Genomic DNA, 22,010 nt, shown 5'->3' with positions numbered 1-22,010 from the left:
TTGGAATAATGGAGGAATTATCACGTGTTGTAAAATACATAAAATGTATAAATGATTCCCAAGTTTTAAAATGCATACCATTTAAAATAATAGTCCTTGAAATTTGTGCAAATTTTAATGTGACTAATATCTGATTGAACATTGGTCTCTGGCAAAATTTTAAAAGTACCTCCCAATGAGCAGTTATTTCATAGTCTTTGTTTTATATTAAATAAATTCAGCAAAGAAATTGGGAAAGTTCCTCTCAAAACTTGAAATAAATTTTTTTAAACTTCAAAAATTATAATAAATGCTACCTCCTTGTTACCTGTTTGCTCCTGATTTTCTTAGCCAGACTGGTGGCACTCTGCATCAGAATATCCTCACATACAGGTGATACCATTGTGCTTGACTGGTCATAGATTATACTGAAGAGCCTGTCTAATACTGGGTTGAAAATGTAGCTCAGGACTGTCAGAATACATCTTATCAAGCTGACCAACACTCTTTGAAACTTCATTGTACAATGTTTCTCACTTGCAAATGCAAAATAATAATAATAATAATAATAGTAATAATAATAGTAATAATAACTGAGACAAAAAACAAGACTGGAAAAATTTAATTTCAAGGCAATGAACATGTAGTAATTGACATGTTGCATGTGCCTTTTATTGGTACAATATGATGCTGTAGAACCAGGTTTTGACTTCATGTTTAATTTCCCACCAAAAGGTGCCATTGACAAAATTTGACATCATACAGGGAGTTAAAAATAAAATGTAATATGCCAGAAAAATCTGGTTGGCTTTTGTAAAAATCTGCATACTAAAAAGTGATTTTTGAACGTGAATAAAAATCCCCCAAATCATCTGATATTTTTATGAATTTAATGGTTTATGCCCATTACATGCCTGTAGCATCTTCAAACAAATAAAAGCTGTATTAAGATTCAAGTTGCTATCCACTTTGTAATGAACTGAAATATACCACAAATTGACTCTTTACATTTGTCAGTCAGTAAGGAGTGTTACAGTCACTCAGTGAGAGTGTTTTTTTGTGTGTCAAAACAGACACAATGCTTCATTTTGAAGACAATATTTTGTATGAAAAACAAGGTGAAACCAATAGTATTAAAGGTAACATCGAAACCTCTTTCGCTCATAAAATTTGACAAAAGCACCATAAATCTTGATATAATTCGGGTATGCCACACTTCAAAAGATCTGATTTGATACTTGCAAAATCTCCCTCAGACCTCAGTTATCCTACATAAATAGGAAAGCAATAATAGCTACACATTTTTAAAATCAGTAATATTTCAATAATATATATATATCTTTGCCCACATTGCACTTAAAATTCAGACAAATAATATTTTTTATTTTAATTTCTACTATTGTCACCATGAATCTCAACGTAACTGACATTAGTGTATTAAATTTAATCAATGGATCCTTCATTTTTCTGGAAATATTTAGCCAGTGCAAGCATGGACATTCCATTGTATCAGTAAGTTAAATTTATGTATATCATAAAATGTGCGTGCTACCATACTTGAGTTGGCAAATACCATGATAATATAGAGTTGATTCCCCCATGGTATGGTAATCTGGGTCAGCCGGGAGCGACTAATCACCCCAAGACAGTCCCAAAAACACTCTCACCTACCTGGTATACATAACCATAATTTAAAAAAATCAGATTAAAAAGTAATCAGAATAATTATGCATTGCATTGCATAATTACTGAGTAACATCAGTAGAGTTTTTCTTTGTCGGTCATCACCAAAGGAAAGACCCCTAGACACCCAAAGACTACACCAAGAGACCTGAAGACTGTCCCAAAGCACTCTCACCTATTCAGCATACATAAAATTTTAAAAAATCAAATATAAAAGTAATCAGTATAATTATGCACTGTATAAATATCGAGTAACATCAGTAGAGTTTTTCCCTTGTCAGTCATCACCAAAGGAAAGACCCCAAGACTACCCACAAACTACACCAAAAGACCCAGAGACTATCTCAAAAAACACTTACTTACCCAGTATACCTATATACAATTTTTTAAAAATCAGATAAAAAGTAATCAGTATAATTATGTATTGTATATTTATCGAGTAACATCAGTAGAGTGTTTCCCTTGTCGGTCACTGCCAAAGGAAATATCACAAGACCCCCAAAGACTACACCAAGAGACCCCAAGACTGTCTCAAAGCACTCTGACCTACCCAGTATATATTTATACAATATATAAAATAAATCAAATAAAAAAGATGATCAGTATGATTTTTTTCAGTAATTTATTGAAATGTTTTTCTTTTCAAAAAATCTTTTACTCTGACAAAGAGGGGTACGCTTAATAATTAGATCCTAAAGGTGCTACATTTACATTCTTTAAATTATTATATTGTGTTCACAGAACGTTTAATTTTGAGAAAGAAATCAATATGCCAATTAAAAAACTAATTAAAGGAGAACCAAAAAGTATACCTTTGTTTGACAACATTAATCAGTATCAAAATTATTTTTATTCTGTTTGTTGTGCTCTCGTAATTATCATGGTATCAACGATGTATAGCAAATCAAAGGTGATTCATTTGGCAAATTGAAAGACTTGTGAATTTAATCTTAATGGCTACAGTGTTAGAGATGACTCGCTGGGGAGTTTAATCCAATTAATGTATTAAGGGAAACTGAAAAGGATGGCATCATTGGACAAAATGGACGATATCGTGGCATTAGTCTGCTTGATTAATGAGCTGCAAAATTAATTAATCAGTATAAAAAGTGTTTCTTTTGTTTGTTTTGCTTGTGCGGAAAGGTGTGAATATCAGAGAATATGGAATTAGGCACGGACAACGAGAAAGTTCTGACCAAGGCTATCGAACACGTGTTTCCTTCTGCAAAACGATATTTGTGCATGAAACATTTAAAAGACAATATTAAATTTTTACCTACAAAACAAGGTGGGAATTGACAAGGTCGAGAATGATACAGTCATGAGGTCTCTGTTTGGTAGCGAAGGTATAGCGGATGCCAATACTACCATGGAGTCTGAAAGCCGCTCTGAAAAACTTGAATAATTAATAAAAGAAAAGTTTGACAGCTTCAAACACTATGTTAATAATGTAAAACCAAGACTTTGAAAATTCGTGTATGAACTGAATGGGCAGAACAAAGAGAACAGTGAACCAATCACAATGCAAAGTCCATCAATAATATGTTAAAAATTTTGTTTGACTGGAAGCCTAAACATACTAGAGATTTAATAAACAAACTTTACGGGGGTTACAGACTTGCATTTTATGGATTATAGAAGTTCTCTACATGACACAGGAAATTATCAACTGACTAATGATGAATGAATCGACCATGTTTATGATCCAGTCTGGTGTTGCAAATCTGAAGAAGAAAAAAATGAACTCTTCAAAAAATTTCTCGTGGACTCAAAACATAGGCAAAATTCAAAATTCATTAAATCAAAAGATGGGAAATGTTCAGTCTTCAATAAGGCGAAAGGAACTGCATGCAAACCGGGACAGCAATGGCATTCCATGAACAAAAGGACAAGAAAGAGATGATTGTGGGTTTTTTTTAGACTTCATTATAAATATCAAAAAGGAAAATCAACAATGAGAAATGTACTCAATATCTAATAGAAATGTTGTTGTTGTTGTGGGGTTTAACGCCATTTTTCAGCACACGATAGGTTATGCATGGCGGCCAGTATTAATGGTGGAGGAAGAACCTGAGAAAACCCCGGAAACAACCACCGACCCACGAGAAGCTACTGGCAAGCTTTCTCACATACCCACATTGGCCAAATCCTAGACTCGAACCTATGCAGACTGAGATGATATGGCAGTGATCCATAACGGAGAGCACTATAGTCCACCTGGCCACTCGGGGCTCCCTAATAGAAATGAAAGAAAAAAGAAAAGAAAAAATATCACACATCCCCAACAAACAAAAAAAGAAGAACATCAATAAAAATGAGCCTTGTGGTGTGGCCTGGATACATATGGATAAATGAAAATAAAATGAGCATTCAATTACAGTGCATTTGTTATTCATTTATCCGTATGTAACAGAATGCTCTTATTCAGTACTTAGAATCAGATGCACAAATGTTAACTCTTCACCACTGTGGTGGACTAGGTCAGCTTAAAACATTTCTTGGATTTTTAATTTTCAATCATGGGGTATTTAAGACTAAAATGAACGATTTTTTGGTCAAGTGATACAGAATTTCAACTGTAAAACATGATTTTTGGTGTCTTGGGGTGTTTACAAGTCTTTGGGTGTTTTGGGGTCTTTCCTTTGGCAATGACCGACAAGGGTAAAAACTCTACCGATGTTAAACGATAATTATGCAATGCACAATTATACTGATTACTTTTATTTGACTTTATTTAATTGTATGTGTGTATACTGGGAGGTGAGATTGTTTTAGGATAGTCTTGGGGTGCCTTGTGCCACAAGTTGTGGTAATGATGGGGTGTTTAGTCGGACCGGGGTCAGCCGCCATAAACGGTTTTCCTTACATCTATATACCGGTTCAACGAGATTATTTATAGGAACAGATAGAGGGAAAATTAGAGACTTTAAAATTTGTAACAATGCAGATGTAACAGAACGGGTCTAATATGTACCGATAATAATATTAAATACCGCGATAAGACAGTGGTCCAAGCTATGTGTATTTCCTCGAAAACACATTACTTAAAGTAATGATAGATTGGAATAAATTTCGCCTTTGCTTATATTCACTCGTGTGAATGTTCATCTTCCGACATTAAATTGGATTCACGGTGGTACTTTCATTGTATCAAGTGTGCGATGACTAAATTACCAAAATTGTGCTGTACACCACCGTATCTCTGTTATGTAGAGTCTGGTTCGCGGGCTCTACGTAATCACAAACTACGAATTTATGTTCAAGTAACAGTCTAGATTATTGCCATTCTGTTCCCATAGTAAACCTATGCAAACACCACGATATTACAAATTCAATAACTTTAAATTTCTTAGTGCTCATGATCAAACCTATATTTACCAGTATAGATGAAACCTCGCTGTCAGCTTCTGTGTACAGAAAAGGATATATGAGTTGCGTCATTTTCTGGACTTATGTGTTGGAAGCATGTGCTTTCAATTCTGCACCAAAGAGTTAGGTGCTAATATCAGTAATGAGTGTTCCCAACTCAAGACTGTTAAAGGACTGAAATTCCACCACTAAAACAATGTCTCTGTTTTATCCATTTACATCTAGGATAACCTCTTAAAAGATTCTTTTTCCTAAAACATAATGACATTATTAACCAATCTTGGCCAGCCAAACCCATATATACTCTATCTTATGTCCCATTTCCAGACTAGTTTCCCATTTTTCTATACAAATAGTACCGTGTGTCCTTGTCGCTACAGCGTAAGGGATGCTCTGCAGTTCAATATGATTAAAATCAGTTCTCCACTGCCATACATGAAGATCTGACAGCGACCGCTTACGGGTCATGTTCTGGTGACCATTGCTATTATCATTTTATCAGCCTATCAGATGAAGTCTTCGCATTTGGAAGACTGAGCAGTATGACGTAAGAGCACCAATATGTGCCGAACGATTTGATTCACTATCGAATTTCCAAAAGCTGCATTTCCATTGATTAATTTTAAAGGTCACTTGAACATGACCCCAAAGCGGACACTGTTAGACCTTACATACGACAATGGATGGAGATCTTCATTATGAACTTCTGAAAGAGCGACAGATTTTATGCATATCTATATTTTAAATCAGTCATTCAAAGAAGTTTTGGGCAATGCCTTTCAGATACACAAAGACTGCTGGCACATCAGCATATTCAATGATATTGGTACATTAGTACATTGGAGGACGTGGAATTCATTCAGAACACCATTCTTTTGGACTTGTGATAGAACATTTTATGGATGTTTTGGATTTAATTCACAATACTTTAGGTTCCTCTTAAATTGTAAGTCAATCCAGGTTATATTCAGTTTTTAAATTATAAATAAATAAATAAATCAGTGCATCTTTTATCTCATTTAAGCTTTTCGGTTTTCTAAATTGGATGGGGAGGGTACAGACAAACGGGGAGGTATATTCAGACTATAGTCTAAAGTAAACTATCTTAGCAGTTATCAAAATAGGGAACGAATTTTGACAGACAAGATAATACTATTTTCTGAAAGTGCAAGGAATAATTTACCAACTATATAAATGTATTTTAAAAAAATAAAGGTATCGGCTCTTGTTTGTGTTGATGTTGTTGTTCTTTTATTATTTAAAAATATTTTTTAATTTTTTTTTTTAACAATTTACCTCAAATCTTGGGTGCGAAATTGACGAAACGGAGCTAGCACCTTTTTAGAGATGCACATCTGAAGTAAGGCCAAGCTGATTACTCTAAACTCAAATGACACCAATCAATCATACACGAAAAGTAGTGGGAATTACAAGTTCTTTTAACAATACCTTCAATATACAAGGTCTTTTTTAAATTTCCCGTATTCCCAGTGAAAAAACACAGAGAAATTTGTTTTCTTTAAAAATATAATGTAGAGCGCCATATCATCAGAACAATTGATTTATCAAACTTTCCGAATGGACCAATCAAAAAGCGGATTGTTCGGGGATTCCCCATTTCTGGTTTTTCCAGTGTGTTTTCCGGCTGAATTTATTGGGTAAGTTTGGTAAATTTTCCTACAAATAATAACATAACTGGGTATAATTACGGTATATTTAGGGGGGTAAGTGTTAACTAATACCCTCGTTCGATTTTTCTGTGTAAATTGATATCCTTCTTAAGCTTTATGTGGACAATCATAAATAGTTCACAACTGCTTTCCGATAATCATTCAAATTTACAGGCGGAGTATATTTAGACTTTTCACCTAAGCAACTTTGAAGGCTACGAACTTGTACCCAATACAGATGGAAATTTTATAGGTCTTAGTTTATAAACTATAAAATGAATATGAAATTTATTTCAGAAGTGAGATTACAGCAAGGTATTCTTGATGAAGGAAACGTCTTTTCAGTCACTTTTTTTTTTATAGCTATGTTCCCTTTTGGTTTTTCCTAGTGGTGGTGGTGTTAAACTCAGTGGAAATGGCAGTTTGATTGTTTTTCTACCATGTCGTAACACCAACACATTATATTATAATATATTATATCACCCCTCTATTCTTGTATAACATTTAATTTGGGGAATTAAACTAGGATAATGAGGATAACAGAGTTTAGCGTGAGATTTGTATTTACCAATGAAAAATTATTTCAGACGTAGTAGTATATGTTCATTGGTTGAAAACATGGTCATATGATTAAGCGAAGTATTAAAACTTCCTTCTATCAATATATATCAGGTTCTATGGTTAACATTTTTGCCACTCAGTGTTATTATTCTTTCATCTAGATCCCTTCAGGTTAAGAATTTGTATGCTGTTCAACAGTCTGAATGTGTGTAAAGTAATTCCCACTTGTACTTAAATAACTATTTTCATGTAGGGTTGATAAGACAAGGGAAAGAATGGGAGAATTGACCTACAAATGTCAGTTACACTTTAGTGAATTGTAAGAAAAGAGCCAAACAGAGGTTTGACATCAGCACTTTTCATCTTTGTATCTTAACATGAATTCTTCATTTTGTAGAATATTTTGGCACACCTACAGATTTTGTTATTGTGTTTGAATGTACCACCAGCAAAATTCTCCAATCCCCAACTAAAAGAAATGCTTACTTTGCATGATTGAACTTTATAGCCCAGATTTATATAAATAACTCATAAGGAGTTGAAACTTTGTTGGCCCAACTTGAAATGGTGAATTAAAATTGATGGAGTTCAGGTGAGTTTTCCAAGCAATTACCTCATCTTGCAAATGGTGATTCAGGGCAGACTAGTGTTTCTCGTTAATGAAACGGATGTTCTATTGAGAATATTGTTCATTGAAAGTCAGTACTTTCTTTTGGAAGTTCCGTTTGTTTCAATAAAGTTTGATGAGGTTCATGCTGGCTCTTTGGTCTTACTCATCAGCATTATTAAACAGTTACCAGGGGCCCTGAGTGGCAGAGTAGTCTAAGGCCCCGGGTGGCTGAGTGGTCTAAAGTGTTCACCTTTACTGATCACTGCCATTTCATCTCTGTCCACATGGGTTTGAGTCTCAGGCTCGGCCAATGTGGGTATGTGAGAAATCTGCCATTAGCTTCGTGTTGGTCAATGGTTCTTACTGGGGCTTTCACTGGTTCTTCCTTCACCAGTTATACTGGCTGCCATGTATAGTTTATCTTGCACTGATAAATTGCATTAAATCCCAAAACAAGAACAACAAATAAACAGTTACCAGATGAAATTCAGACTGGTCTCAGTTTGTAGTTAGAAGGTTCACATAATATCTTTCTGGTAAATAGTCTTTCACATGTTTAAATTTAGGTGGTTAACTTTATATTTTGCCAAGTAAGAGTTCATTTTGGTTGAGTTCAGATTTGTAATACTTGTCTGACTTGGTGAGCTTCATATTCTGATCACCCAAGAAGGTGTAAATATTTACCTAATTGCATTTTTACATGTATAGTGGTGGTTGTACCATGGGCACCCTCACATTGGGAATGGAGGGCACTTGCCACCCCCAATCCTGGATTTCACCTGAAAACATGTTTTGGCTTACATCTGTAAAACATAATAGCTGACCACTACATGTTTGCCCACACACACACACAGACACACACGCACACATACAAATAATTCAGTGAGCACTCTTAGGTTGTTGTACCCAGGTTTGTCCAACTGTATGAGGTCCCCCAGGTAGTAAAATTCAAAGTTATAAAAATCCAAAGTTTTTTGTTCAGTTTCATGAAGTTTTATCAACGTAAGTATATTCTGTCAGTCATTTCATTTTATGGAGAACAATGCTATGCTAATCAGTGGTTGGAGCATTGTTCTCAATGCATGAAGGCAGTTAGTGATTTGCCTTTCTCACCCATTCAGTTGTATTGATTATTGAATGTTTGGCTCATGACTGATCTTGTGATTCAAAACCTGGTGATTTTTTTATTTTTTATTTTAATGTTGTTATTTGGATTAAATTTCAGTTTGTGTTTCGTTGAGTCAAAAAGATTGATTAAACAATTAGAATAGGAAAAGTTAAAATATTTATTTTTTATTTACATAAATGCTTACAAATTACCAACATGTAGCCAGCAGTTAAACTTGGATGACAACAAGTAATGATTGTTTAAATTCACTATTATATTTCTTATATTTCTGTGTAAAACCTCTTGTCCAGTTTGCCCTCCATACAAAATTTAGATTTTTGGGAGTTGTTATTTCTAAGGCAAAATATATAGTTTGGAAATTTGCTAGAAAAGATTACATTTCTCGGTTACCTTAATTGGCAAAAGCAAATTAATGTTTCTTTGCATGTCAAGAAGAGAAAGAAATTATTTTTTTTAATGAAAATTTCATTGAACGTTCTCAGTTATACAGTTGAATATTACTTGCTTTAACTATATAAATATATCTCTGAATTGCTCAATCCACTGTAGTTCAGCAAATGCATAGTTTTAACTGTTGCTTGATCCTTTCATATCTTTTTTGGGGAGAAAAATGATCAACAGAGTCAGCATGATGTTGTCTCTTATTTTTTAGAGAGAAAAATGCTAAACATGGTGTGATATCCCAAAACAAGGTGAAACACTGCTTTTCACTAATTCTTTTTAAATTGAGCTTAGTTTTAAAGTGCACTAAAAAATTATTGGCTATTTTCAGAAAAAGGTTGTCTACTGTATAATGAGCAGACCAGGATTTGTTACAAAGATTGAACATGCCAATGAAAATAAGGCAAAGACATTGCGCCAGAGGATTGAAAAAGATGTAGATTATAGTCGGGTGGAAAAACAGCAGCCATTTACTCTGCGAACGTTTGCTGTCTTCCAGTCCATTTTGATCAATCTACATGACTACCCAGATGACTTCCGAAACTACTTTGAAGAAAGTTTCCTGGATGTGGACTTGCTGCAGGACTTGGAAAGGTCAAAAGTCATCAATTGGTGTCGGACTGTAAAGCGACTGTACCCACTCAAAACGACAGGTTTGGGAACTTTGTATACCAATGTACATACATCATCATCATGTTATTTTTGTTACTCCTAAATTTTTGGAAAACCTGTAGGAATATTGCATATTCTTACCTATATGGCACATACAACTGTGAACAACTTTTTGCTCTAATTTGCCATTGCATATATTGCTGGCAGAAAAGGATCCATGTTGTTTGTCCTACTGACAAGTCCTAATTAACAACATAGACCCAGATCTGCTGGTGAATATTGTGATGATAGATCTGGGTTTATGTTGTTTGCAGTTGGATCAGACTGATTTACAAGAATATAGTGCAGTATTAAAACTTTAGAGAAGTCATGAGAATTTGAAAATAGCTGTCTTGGAAAATTTCACTTGATTTACCAAAATTCTATCCCTAGCTCAAACATGCAGATTTAATGTACATAGACATATCAGCCTTAATAAACAGTGATGTTGATTACATTTTAATATTTTGTTTTATGCTTGAAATCAGCTACAGAGTATGAAGAATAAGAATAAAGCATTTTTATGAATCAAACTTCATATTTTACTGGATCTGTTGTCAAATTTGTTTTAATATTTTACCAGGTTCATGGGGGCCCAGAGTGGCTGAGTGGTCTAAAGTGCTCTTCGTTATGGATCACTGCCATCTGACTTCTGTCTGCATGTGTTTGATTCTCGGATTCGGCTAATGTGGTTATGTGAAAAAGCTTGCCAGTAGCTTCTCATGGGTCGGTGGTTTTTTCCGGGGTTTCCCGGGTTCTTCCGCCACCATTTATACTGGCTGCCATGTATAGCCTATCTTGTGCTGAAAAATGGTGTTAAAAACTACTTCAACAACAACAACCAGTTCATGAAGTCATGAAGCTTGAAAATCAGTTAGACACTTCTCATTTCCATAGCAAAGTTTAATTACACACTGTACGAATGGCCATAGCAAAGTTTAATTACACACTGTATGAAAGGCCATAGCAAAGTTTAATTGCACACTGTACGAATGGCCATAGCAGAGTTCAATTACACACTGTATGAATGGCCATAGCAAAATTTAATTACACACTGTATGAATGGCCAGAGCAAAGTTTAATTGCACACTGTATGAATGGCCATAGCAAAGTTTAATTACACACTGTATGAATGGCCATAGCAAAATTTAATTACACACTGTATGAATGGCCAGAGCAAAGTTTAATTGCACACTGTATGAATGGTCATAGCAAAGTTTAATTACACACTGTTTGAATGGCCATAGTAAAGTTTAATTGCAAACTGTATGAATGGCCATAGTAAAGTTTAATTACACACATGAATGGCTGTAGCAAAGTTGAATTACAAGGCGTTTGAATGGCCATAGCAAAGTTTAATTACACACTGTACAAATGGCCATAGCAAAGTTTAATTACACACTGTATGAATGGCCATAGCAAAGTTTAATTACACACTGTATGAATGGCCATAGCAAAATTTAATTACACACTGTATGAATGGCCATAGTAAAGTTTAATTGCAAACTGTATGAATGGCCATAGTAAAGTTTAATTACACATGATATGAATGGCTGTAGCAAAGTTGAATTACAAGGTGTTTGAATGGCCATAGCAAAGTTTAATTACACACTGTACAAATGGCCAAAGCAAAGTTTAATTACACGCTGTACAAATAGCCAACGGAAAGTTTAATTACACACTATACAAATGGCCATAACAAAGTTTAATTACACGCTGTACAAATGGCCATAGTAAAGTTTAATTACACGCTGTACAAATGACCATAGCCGAGTTTAATTGCACACTGTAAAAATGGCCATAGTAAAATTTAATTACACACTGTACAAATGGCCATAGCAAAGTTCAATTCTTATAATTACTGATAGTTATGAAAACAACAAGATTCATGGCTGTTTTGATTCCATGCAAATAATGAATTTAATCCAAAGCATTTTTTCCTATCTTTAGTAGATTATATCATTGAAATTTATCTTACCCTTTACCAGGAGATGGCAACTGTCTCCTTCATGCAGTCTCTCTGGCTCTGTGGGCCATTGAGGACACAGAACAATTTTTAAGGAGACTGGTATACTGTACACTATCAACTGATCCAACGGGAGCCTTTAAACGCCGATGGCAGTTTTACCATAGGTCAAACCAAGATGGAGGAACCAATTTTCGGCTGAATACATCTGTATGTATAGTATTTCATGTATCATTTTGACTTTCGTATTTTTTTAAATGAGCTATCAGTAGAAGAGTCAGAAAATTTTAAAGTGTAAAACGCGCTTGCCATCAAAGGGGTAGATACTATAAGGCCTCTTTTTTGCCCATAAATTCAAAATTTTCTAAAACGTTATTTACCTGACAATATCATGACAATAAATTATCAACATTTGAACAACTTAAAATTGCAATTGATTTTTAAAACTTATTTGATATGATGTTATAGGCACGTGCTTATGATATCATAATTGACTATAAAAGGGCCATTTTGTGCTAAAATTTGAGCTATTTAAAAAAATTAAGACAGTCCACATTTGGCAACCAGTTTCATATTTTACCAAATATAAAGGTACATGTGAACAACCTTTTACTAGAATATCGTTTTGGTTGCTACGTGTGGACCATGTGGAAAAAGATAAATTTAAGTGCATCAGCATTCATTGGTACCTTGCATCTCTACAATGGTCAAGTATTAATGTCTGAACTGACATTTGTGCTACCATAAATGCATCCAGTAATTTCGACATATAGCAAAATGACTATAGTATTGTAACATTATTATAATACACTTGATATAGTTAAAACATAAAATGAACATTTAATTTAGTTTGCATATTAGCCAAAATCTGCGAATTTCACCTCATTTTCTGCATCTTCAAAAGATGATACAAACTTCCAGTGCAATTGGCTGCAAGTTTTATTTATTGACATGAAAACTTTTTGTTTTAAAAAGTGTAACACATGCAAAATTCACCGGAATTCTTAATTCCACTCCTGAATGGAAAAAAGAATAGACAAACCATGTTGTTTGCTCACCCCTTATATCCCATTCCATATGGGCAACACAGTTCCAGTACTAAGTATCATTTAATGCCCTTTTCTCCTCTTTTTCTTCAAAACATAACTGATATTCAGATGTCACCTGTTGTTATTATTTTTTTCCATTTTCTGATTGTGGTTTGTGACATTTTAGTTTTCTAAGGTTTGGGATGAGGGTACAAGTTAAATATAGAAGATGCACATGAAGGAAATCATCTCACAACAACAACAACTACATGCAGCTTACGTATTAATTTACTAATGGGGTCTAAATGATAATGACATGATGATAAAAATAATATCAATGTGTCTTTCCAGTTTGTTGAATTACTTAGTACATAACTTCACAGTATCCTCAGCAGAAGACTAAATCTCCGACTGACTGGTTCTGATTAGTACATATAATTTTCTTGTGACCATTCCTGTGTGTATTGATATAGAGAGAGGAGCAATAAAAATGGCCATATCAACAACAAAAAAATTGATGGGATCTATCTTTCTCATCTTTGTTCGTGTTCAGTTGCTGGGTTTTGAATGTTATATAGCTGTCGTTTATCTTAATATGCATATGCATGTTGTATATGTTCTTGGCGATCATCAAAGTCAGTCAAGACAATCTACCATAGCTGTTCCATTTTTTCAAATCAAATTATAAATGACCAGTTCAATTGCGGGTTTCACCGCTGTTGGAATAGTCTCCTTATCCTTGAGTAAACAATCCCTTTTAAAATTTGTTGATGTCCCTGTACTCTGTGTGTGTGTGTGTGTGTGTGTACATCTGTGCTCTTAGATGGATACACCGATGTGTGAATGTATGTAAATTCTATTTAGGCATAAACTCTGTATTGATGCTTATATAAAATATTTTGGACATTTTTCATACCAGATATTTTGCCAATTTTCCTGTTCAATCATTAACATAAAAATGGTGTATGTCTTTTCAAAGTTTAGTTCTATGTTTACATGCTTACAAAAAGAAACATTACTGTGTCAACTTGAAATTCAGTGTCATATGACCTAGCTTATTTGAAGTACAGAGGTTCAGGAATACAAACTTCATAAAGATAAAATGTTATGGTGTATATCTGTATATTTGTAATGCACAGTCCTTAATTTTGAAGTCAATTGATGTAAAATTTAAATAATCCGGGGACATGGATGCAATAATATGGCACAATTTTCTTCAAAAACGAAATCTAGCGCCATTTCCTGATCATATTAATGACTGAATGTACAGGAACTTAAGACATAAATACCATGTATTTAAAAAAAGAGATAATGTTGAGTTTTCATTGGGTATGACACAATAATGATGTCGATGATAACATCATGGGAAGAGGAAGCACGGGAATAAATACATTGGTAATAATCTGTCTTACTGTAATTTTTCTTTATTCATGCCATCTATTATACTACACATACATAATAAGAAACTAGTGCCATTTCAGTGATAGTATTGACAATACATTTATCAAAACTGATATTTTCTGTTGATGAAGTAAGAAAACCGTGCTATATATGTTGAACAAGTGCCTCAAATATTGTATGGTTGAGTGCTCTGGTGGCCTAGTGGTTATAGAATGTCTGCCTTGGATGTAGGAGGTTGTGGATTTGATCCCCAGCCGAGTCATACCAAAGACTTATAAACAAATTGTGCTAACAGCTGCCTCGCTTGGTGCTCAGCATTGCGAGGTTAGTGTTAGGACTGGTTGGCCTGATGTCAGGATAATGTGACTGGGTGGGACATCATGCTACATGTCTGCGGCATGATGCCCCAGTGCTAGACATCACTATAAACTGCCACACTGCAGACGTCGTAGCGATAAAACTGAAAAATTGCTCAAGCTACATTAAAAATCCAAATCACACAAACACACACACACTATATAGTTTACAGCTATTGTATGCTGTCTCTCTCACATACAGTTTATAGAAATATATAAATTTTATGATTATTCATTATCATAAGGAATATTTTGTCCGATTTATTAATGATGTACACTAATCTTTTCCCTGAAATGATACACAAACAAGATATTTTTAGTTCATCTCTGTACATTCTTAACATTCAGCATTTTTAACACACAGAAATATTTCATTCCATTTTTTTGTGATAAACAATTATCATATACAAAATTGCCATTTCTGGGGTGATTTTATCAAGAATACAACAGAAAGTCAGCACTAAACATGTTCAGATGCTGAGCATTTTGAATGAAAATGAAAAATAGTTTCAGAGGTAATTAACCAAACTTTATGAAAATATGTACATAATTTATACGTTGTTTCAAAACAAATAAAAGAGTTTTGTAAGTTTTATCATTGACTGTTATGCATATTGCATTTCTTCAATATCCATGATAGGAGCTTTTTAAAGTTTTACATTTATTATCCATGAATATAGGTTCCACAATGGAGAAGAAAACCATAGGCAGTTTAATTAATAATTCCCTTTATTAAAAGCAATCCTGAATAAAAATCATATACATATTTAAAGAAGAGAGAGGTGCAGTATTAGATTTATGTAAGTTTCATCTGGATCTAAGTATGTGCCAAAAAAGGGCTCTTACAGTACCTACCCCTTTGACCTTATCATGGTTACTTTTCTTTCATTGTACATTGTAACATCAGTTTTAAAGTTAGAATTATGTCACCTGGCCGTAAGGGAAAATTAGCTCATGGTATTGTTCTGCATCTATTTTGCATCATGTCATCCATCCATCAATAGTTGCTTGTTACCACACTGGAGTCCATAATATTTTATCCAGTATCAATCCAATTTTGAATGTGTGTTTAATAAGTTGAATAATGAGCAGGAGTAATGCATTGTAATCTAAGGTGATCTTACGTTCGGTTGATTAACCTTGTTACTGCTTTGGAGGTCATAATTTAAATTCAGTTTTTATGAGGCTTTGAACCCTATGTTTATATGATTGAAATCTCAGACGAGTTTGATCATGAGTGAAATCTGTGCATGCTAATTGAATTGATCTTGCATAGAACTTGTTACCATTATGGAGGGCATGTTAAGGATCTGACTTTGATCCGACTTGAAATATATGCTTGTATTATTAAGATTTTGGATGGTTTTGATATTGAGTGAGCTCCATGCATATTTATTAGTTAATCTTGTATCTTATTGGCTCAGCTTGTTACCCTTTTGGAAGTTATATATTTCATCTGGATTTGATCTGACTTAAAATATGGATTTTGTGGATTTGATAATGAGTGAGATCCTTGCATATTAATGATGTAATCTTTCATCTGATTGTCTGAGCTGTTTACCACTCTGCAGATCATAATTTTGATCCAGTTCAGATCAGATGTGGAATATGTATTTATATCTTCATTATCTTGATAAGAATTGAAATCCATGCATACTAGTGAGATGATCTTGCATCTGATTGGTTTAGCTTGTTACCACCCTGGAGGCCATTTTTCTGATACAGTTTTGATCAAACTTGGGATATATGCATGTATCAGCAAGATCTTGATTCAGTAATGAGTGAGATGCACACATACAAATGCAGTAATGTATCATCTATCCAAGCTTGTTGCTGCACTGGAAGCCATATTTCTGAATCTCTTTTGAACAGATTTAAAATATGGGCTTATATTGTCAAGATCTTGGATGGGTTGGATAATGAGTGAGATTCACATATTAATAATGTCATCATGCATCTGATTAGCTGAGGTTGTCACCACTCTGGAAACCATATTTCTGGTCCGATTTAGACCTGGCTTGGAATATAAGGATTTATACCGTCAAGATCTTGCAAAATATAGAGCTATTCATATTCATGAGATGATTTTGCATCTGATTCATGACTGAGCCTATTACCACTCTGGAAGCCATACTTCTAGTTCATTTCATTACCACTCTGGAAGCCATACTTCCAATTCAGTTTTGTCTTTTCTCATCATGATAGCCAATGTTTTGTTTGTTTTTGTTTTGTATTATAATTAATATCTTTGGATAAGAATGAGATCTTGTTCATGATTGGCTGAGCTACTACTTGAGAGGTTGTATTTATAATGCAAGTATAATATTACTTGGTAGAAAAGCTGATATTGTCAAGATTTTTTTGCATGAAGTGGTCTTGCAGACAATATCTGTACCGCTTAAGAGACTATTTTTTGTAGGATTTTTATCAAAATTGGTAAAAAGATATGTGTCATGATGAGCTTGGTTGAGCATGATTATGACTGATTTGTGAGTGAAATTCATGCATATTATTTTGATGTGACCTTGCATCTGATTGGCTGGGCTTGTCAACAATCTATTAATAATATTTCTGATCAGATTTTGATTAAAAATGTTAATATTATCACTATGTTGGATGAGTTTGATCAACATGTATTGTTGAGGTAACCTTGTATTTGATTGGCTGAGCTTGTTACCTCTTGCAAAACTTATTTAAATCTGAGCTTGTACTATCATAGAGAGGTTATATAATAAGTGAGATGTGTGCATATTTATGAGATACCTTGCATCTCTGACTGGCTGAGTTCATTACTGCTGTAGCTATAAAAACTATGTTTCTCATCCAGTTCCTATACAACTTTGTAAATTGGTTTATATCATCATTGATTTTGGATGACTTCCAGCAATAGTTTCAGCAGGAAATTAGATAATTAACATACGAATTAGGGAAGATAGTTTATCTAGGTTGTTTAAGCCAGCTTGGTGAAAGTACAAAGTTATGTGAGCCAGATAAGCGATATCATTCTTGCTTGGACCTCTTGCTTTGGTGAGTGACATGTAGTATTTTATGGCTGATAGGTTATCCCTAACATATTAAATAAAGGAATGATAATTTTCTATTGTAAAATGTTCGTCAACACTGCTGGTGCTTCTTTTATTTTTTTAAAACTAAACTTGACAGATATAATTTTTATTTTCTTGACAAAAGTTGAAAAATGCACCTTGCATTGTACCAGCAGACATTCTTTTTTTGTTATAATGAAAGGTTGCATAAAAGACAAAAAAATCTACAAATATCGTAATACCCATCCTCATTTGTTCTTTTGTATTTTATTTTCCACCATGTACTTTTTCTTATGTATGTTTTATTTGTTTTTTTATTGAAATGGACATGGTATTATTCTAAATGGATCTGACTTAAGATAATTATATATTGCAGGAATTTTCAGTTGAATGGGAATCAATCGTGAAAGCTGCAGCCGATATACAACAACAGCAGGGGGAAATGCTGCCATATGCAACTTTAGAGTCTTTTCATCTCTATGTTTTGTCAAATTTATTACGTCGCCCAGTTATTGTTCTTGCTGATAAAAGAGCAAGAAATATCTTTGGACAGAGTTTACAAGAAAGCAATATTGGTGGGATTTATCTACCATTAGAAACAGTTCCTGCAGAATGTGTCAAGACTCCAGTCATTATTGGTTACAATATGAATCACTTCGCACCCCTTGTCACACAGGATGGTGAATCCAGCTCAAGAATGGATGTTGTTCCATTGGTCACACATGAGCTGGAAATGATGGTGGTGCATTATTTGCTTCCTGGTGAGGAACCAGAAGTTGTCAGACTACTGGAAAACTACCTTCACATGACAGAAACCGTGGTTACTGAAACAGATTCCATCAGGCCCATCCTATCGGTGCGACTGGAAAAAAGAAAATTGCCAGAAGAGTTGAATTTAATGGAGGATCTAAGACAGGACTGTGAGAAAAAGTTCAGACAATGGCTTGATCAGGAGTATGGTGCAGAAAATCCTATTGTTCAACCAACTCCAGCTATAACACCAAAACAGAACATTACGGCGCCAATGAAGTTGCCAGAATTGCAAGACAACAACAGAGGTCCAACCTATGCCAAGATCATGAGGCCAGCACCAGTAATAGAAACTCCACTACCTCCACAAATTGACCAACCAGTGGCGGGACAATCCAGTAGAAAGAAGTGCCTGACAACAGGCTGTATGATGTATGGAAGCCAGGAAATGTATAACTTGTGCTCCAAATGCTTTAAGGACTACACTCTGACATATCACAACCAAGAGCAAGCAATGAGACGTCTGAATGATGCAATTGGTGTTGAACCTTCCGCTCCAATGCCAACAATTCCACCACCTGATAGCTACATAGACCTATCTATTGTGCCAGAAAAATGTAAGACCGAAAGTTGTGATTTTCAATGTTCCCAAGCAACATTCCCCTATTGTCACGAATGCTATGAAGAGATACAAAAGCACAAAGCTACTCAAGCTCAGTCAACAGCTATTGAGAATGTTCATGTTTCCATACAGGAAACCACTGCAGGATGGTTGGATAATCAGCAGCAAGCAATAATTAAGAAGCCACACAGTGGTTTAAACAATTACCAAGTTGGAGCAAACACCCAGCAAATAAATGCAGCACAGACTCAAACTGTTATGAATGAACTTACTAAACCTACATACAGAAAGGAATCATCACAGGAACCAGTCTATATGTCAATGCTGGAGAAGATGTGCCCTACAGATGGATGTAGAAACCATGTATCTAGAAATACTGAACCATTCTGCCATGAATGCTTTGAGAAAAAGCGAAATTCTCAACCTGCACAGGCTTTTTTGGGGCAGAACTTGAATACAAAGTTGACTGGTTCAGCCACCGGAGTAGTACCAAATACAGGTTGGTTGGATTATAAACAGCAAGCAGTAATTAACAAGCCACATATGGGTGTAAACATTTCTCAAGCTGGATTAATTGCCCAGAAATTAAACGTAGCACAGGCTGTAACTGTACAGAATGAATCTTCTAGGCCCACCAACAAAACATATTCATCACAGGAATTCTTTATGTCAATGAAGGATGAGATGTGCCCTGCAGACGGGTGCAGAAACCATGTGTCAAAGAATACTGAACCACTATGTCATGAATGCCATGACAAAATACAAAGACTAGATCAATCTACAAAATTGGCTGGAACATCCTCAGGAGTAGAACCAACTTTCAGAAATCTTAGAATGGATACAAGCCAGCCAAAGATTTGTGAACCAGTCCAGTTTGTTCTTCCTTCTACTGCAAGTGGTGGGATTTCTCCAAGACTGGGTACCCCAGCAACAGGTCATTTAGCTCCTAATTTTTCCAAAGCCCACAAATGTAAAGCAGAGGGTTGTTCAGGTAATGCTATGCCTGGTAATAATGGCCTGTGTGAGTCATGTTATAATAAATCTATGTTTGGGGAGGGTACCATACTAGAGAAAGAAAACTTTAAACGATTTCCAAATGATGAGGCCTCAGAATTGGTTTTTCACATCAATGCAAATCAAATTATGAATCTAAGGGAAGAGAAATCATCAGCCACTAAAATCCAAGATTTCAACTTTGCTGGTCAGTTTCCAGCACCAGCAATAAATCCAACATCACGGTCCCTTGAATCTCCACCAATAAGTAAGAAGATTACAACTATGACAGGGGCTAATAGTTATCCTCATAAAAATGAAAAGAAACACCTATGTGCCACCCCAGGATGTCAAGGCATAAGGCAAAACAATAAATTGGAATTATGCTATCATTGTTACACAAAGGCTTCTACAAGACGGGAAGCCATGAGTGACCTTGACAATGAAGAAACAGCTATCCCTGGTCCAAACTCGGCTGCAGATTTGTCCTGCCCAGGAGTGGCCCTGACAAATGAGGAGGAGAAACGGATGAACCCTGTTGTGACCAGCTCCAAACAGAAGGTCGCGTGTGCTGGGAAAACTTGTGGTAAACTCATTTATCCACCCAAGAAGTTGTGTGATGAATGTCAGGAGATCCTGGAGCAGGCACATGCTAGTAAATCCAAACAAGGTTGGTATGAATTACCATGTAATAAATTAGTTGGCAATTATTGTTTTGCTATAATTTTTGACAAATTTCATCACAGTGCAAACTGCACCCTGATGCACACTGCCAGTGCATGACTTTCATATACGTCAATGTAAAATCTCCATTGTCATCACTGAAAGTTATATGTATAATTGCACTTTGCCAACTCAGAGGAGATTATAAAAGTCTTTTCTAGCTCTTGTTTTCTAACCTCAAGATGCAGTGAAGTTGTTCAATTTTTACTTGACGAGAACAACAAATAAGAATTGCAAAAGTTCTAAATGATTATATTAAAAGAACTTGTATGCCCCATCATTGGGCATTTATGTTATGTACCTTTGTCCAGCTGTCCATTCTTCTGTAACAGTGAGGTTAAGCTTTCTGTTTTGGTCAGTCTCCAGGCATTCCAGTTCCATGAATATATTTATAGTTTTCATGTAAACCTGTCAAACAGCTATAAAACTGTAAGAACATAGTTTTTCTTATCATAAATTGTGTACATATGGCTGGTTGCATAAAGGTAGCCAATCTGGTTCCAATTGATTTCACAGTAGTCACACATGGTCACACGTTTATACATATCCCATCTTAAGCATACAAGTTTGAGGGATGATAAAGTCAGATTTCATTCCTAATTGATTATGATAGACACTTGATGGTAGTCATGATAATAAATTGTTCTAATATGAAGAAAGAAATTGTGTAGGGATTACTTTGCCATTATATATCTACCTGTCTCTCCATGTGTTTTTCTGATCAGGGCTGTATTCTTTTCTAAAATACTCCTCATGAGACCTGCAGTATGGATGTATCTTGAGGAGAAGTTATGCTGTACGAGAATGTTGTGTGGCTGCAACCTACTTTCAAAGTTTAAACATCATTAACATCTTGTCTTTGGATCTAATTCCAGTACCATAAGATATTGCACTTTACATTGTGATGTGAGTATGTAACAGTATTTGGAAGAGCTTGTATTGCACACAAAATCTGGGTCTGTGTTACCTACATATCATGATTATCCAACATTGCTTTAAGATAATGACTCATGCCATATATTTGAGCTATCTGT

The 22,010-nt window shown here is 34.8% G+C and overlaps 2 protein-coding genes across 5 annotated transcripts in view; one reads left to right on the top strand and one right to left on the bottom strand.

Moving 5' to 3' along the window:
• Window positions 1-4,882, bottom strand: part of LOC149789832 (fatty-acid amide hydrolase 2-like) — a 31,760-nt gene extending 26,878 nt beyond the window's left edge. The window contains exons 1-2 of one of the 2 annotated variants that reach the window (XM_089971828.1): window positions 4,837-4,882; window positions 308-515 (exon numbers count right to left, since the gene is read on the bottom strand). In XM_089971828.1, coding sequence (XP_089827954.1) covers window positions 308-499 — 192 coding nt within the window. In that variant the 5' untranslated portion in view covers window positions 500-515; window positions 4,837-4,882. Of the gene's footprint in view, window positions 1-307; window positions 516-4,655 lie in introns of both variants that reach the window. The other variant, XM_089971829.1, reaches the window with a different exon arrangement.
• Window positions 1-22,010, top strand: part of LOC149789831 (uncharacterized) — a 66,907-nt gene that overhangs the window by 34,900 nt on the left and 9,997 nt on the right. Inside the window, exons 1-4 of one of the 3 annotated variants that reach the window (XM_089971832.1) lie at window positions 6,566-6,689; window positions 9,774-10,095; window positions 12,082-12,269; window positions 18,265-20,923. In XM_089971832.1, coding sequence (XP_089827958.1) covers window positions 9,795-10,095; window positions 12,082-12,269; window positions 18,265-20,923 — 3,148 coding nt within the window. In that variant the 5' untranslated portion in view covers window positions 6,566-6,689; window positions 9,774-9,794. Of the gene's footprint in view, window positions 1-6,565; window positions 6,690-9,773; window positions 10,096-12,081; window positions 12,270-18,264; window positions 20,924-22,010 lie in introns of those variants that run through there. The other 2 variants (XM_089971830.1, XM_089971831.1) reach the window with 2 other exon arrangements.

This window comes from Sinohyriopsis cumingii, chromosome 10 (assembly GCF_028554795.1).
Source record: "Sinohyriopsis cumingii isolate HCF-2022 chromosome 10, ASM2855479v2, whole genome shotgun sequence".
NCBI classification, from domain to species: domain Eukaryota; kingdom Metazoa; phylum Mollusca; class Bivalvia; order Unionida; family Unionidae; genus Sinohyriopsis; species Sinohyriopsis cumingii.
This window is presented reverse-complemented; position numbering and strand designations above follow the sequence as displayed.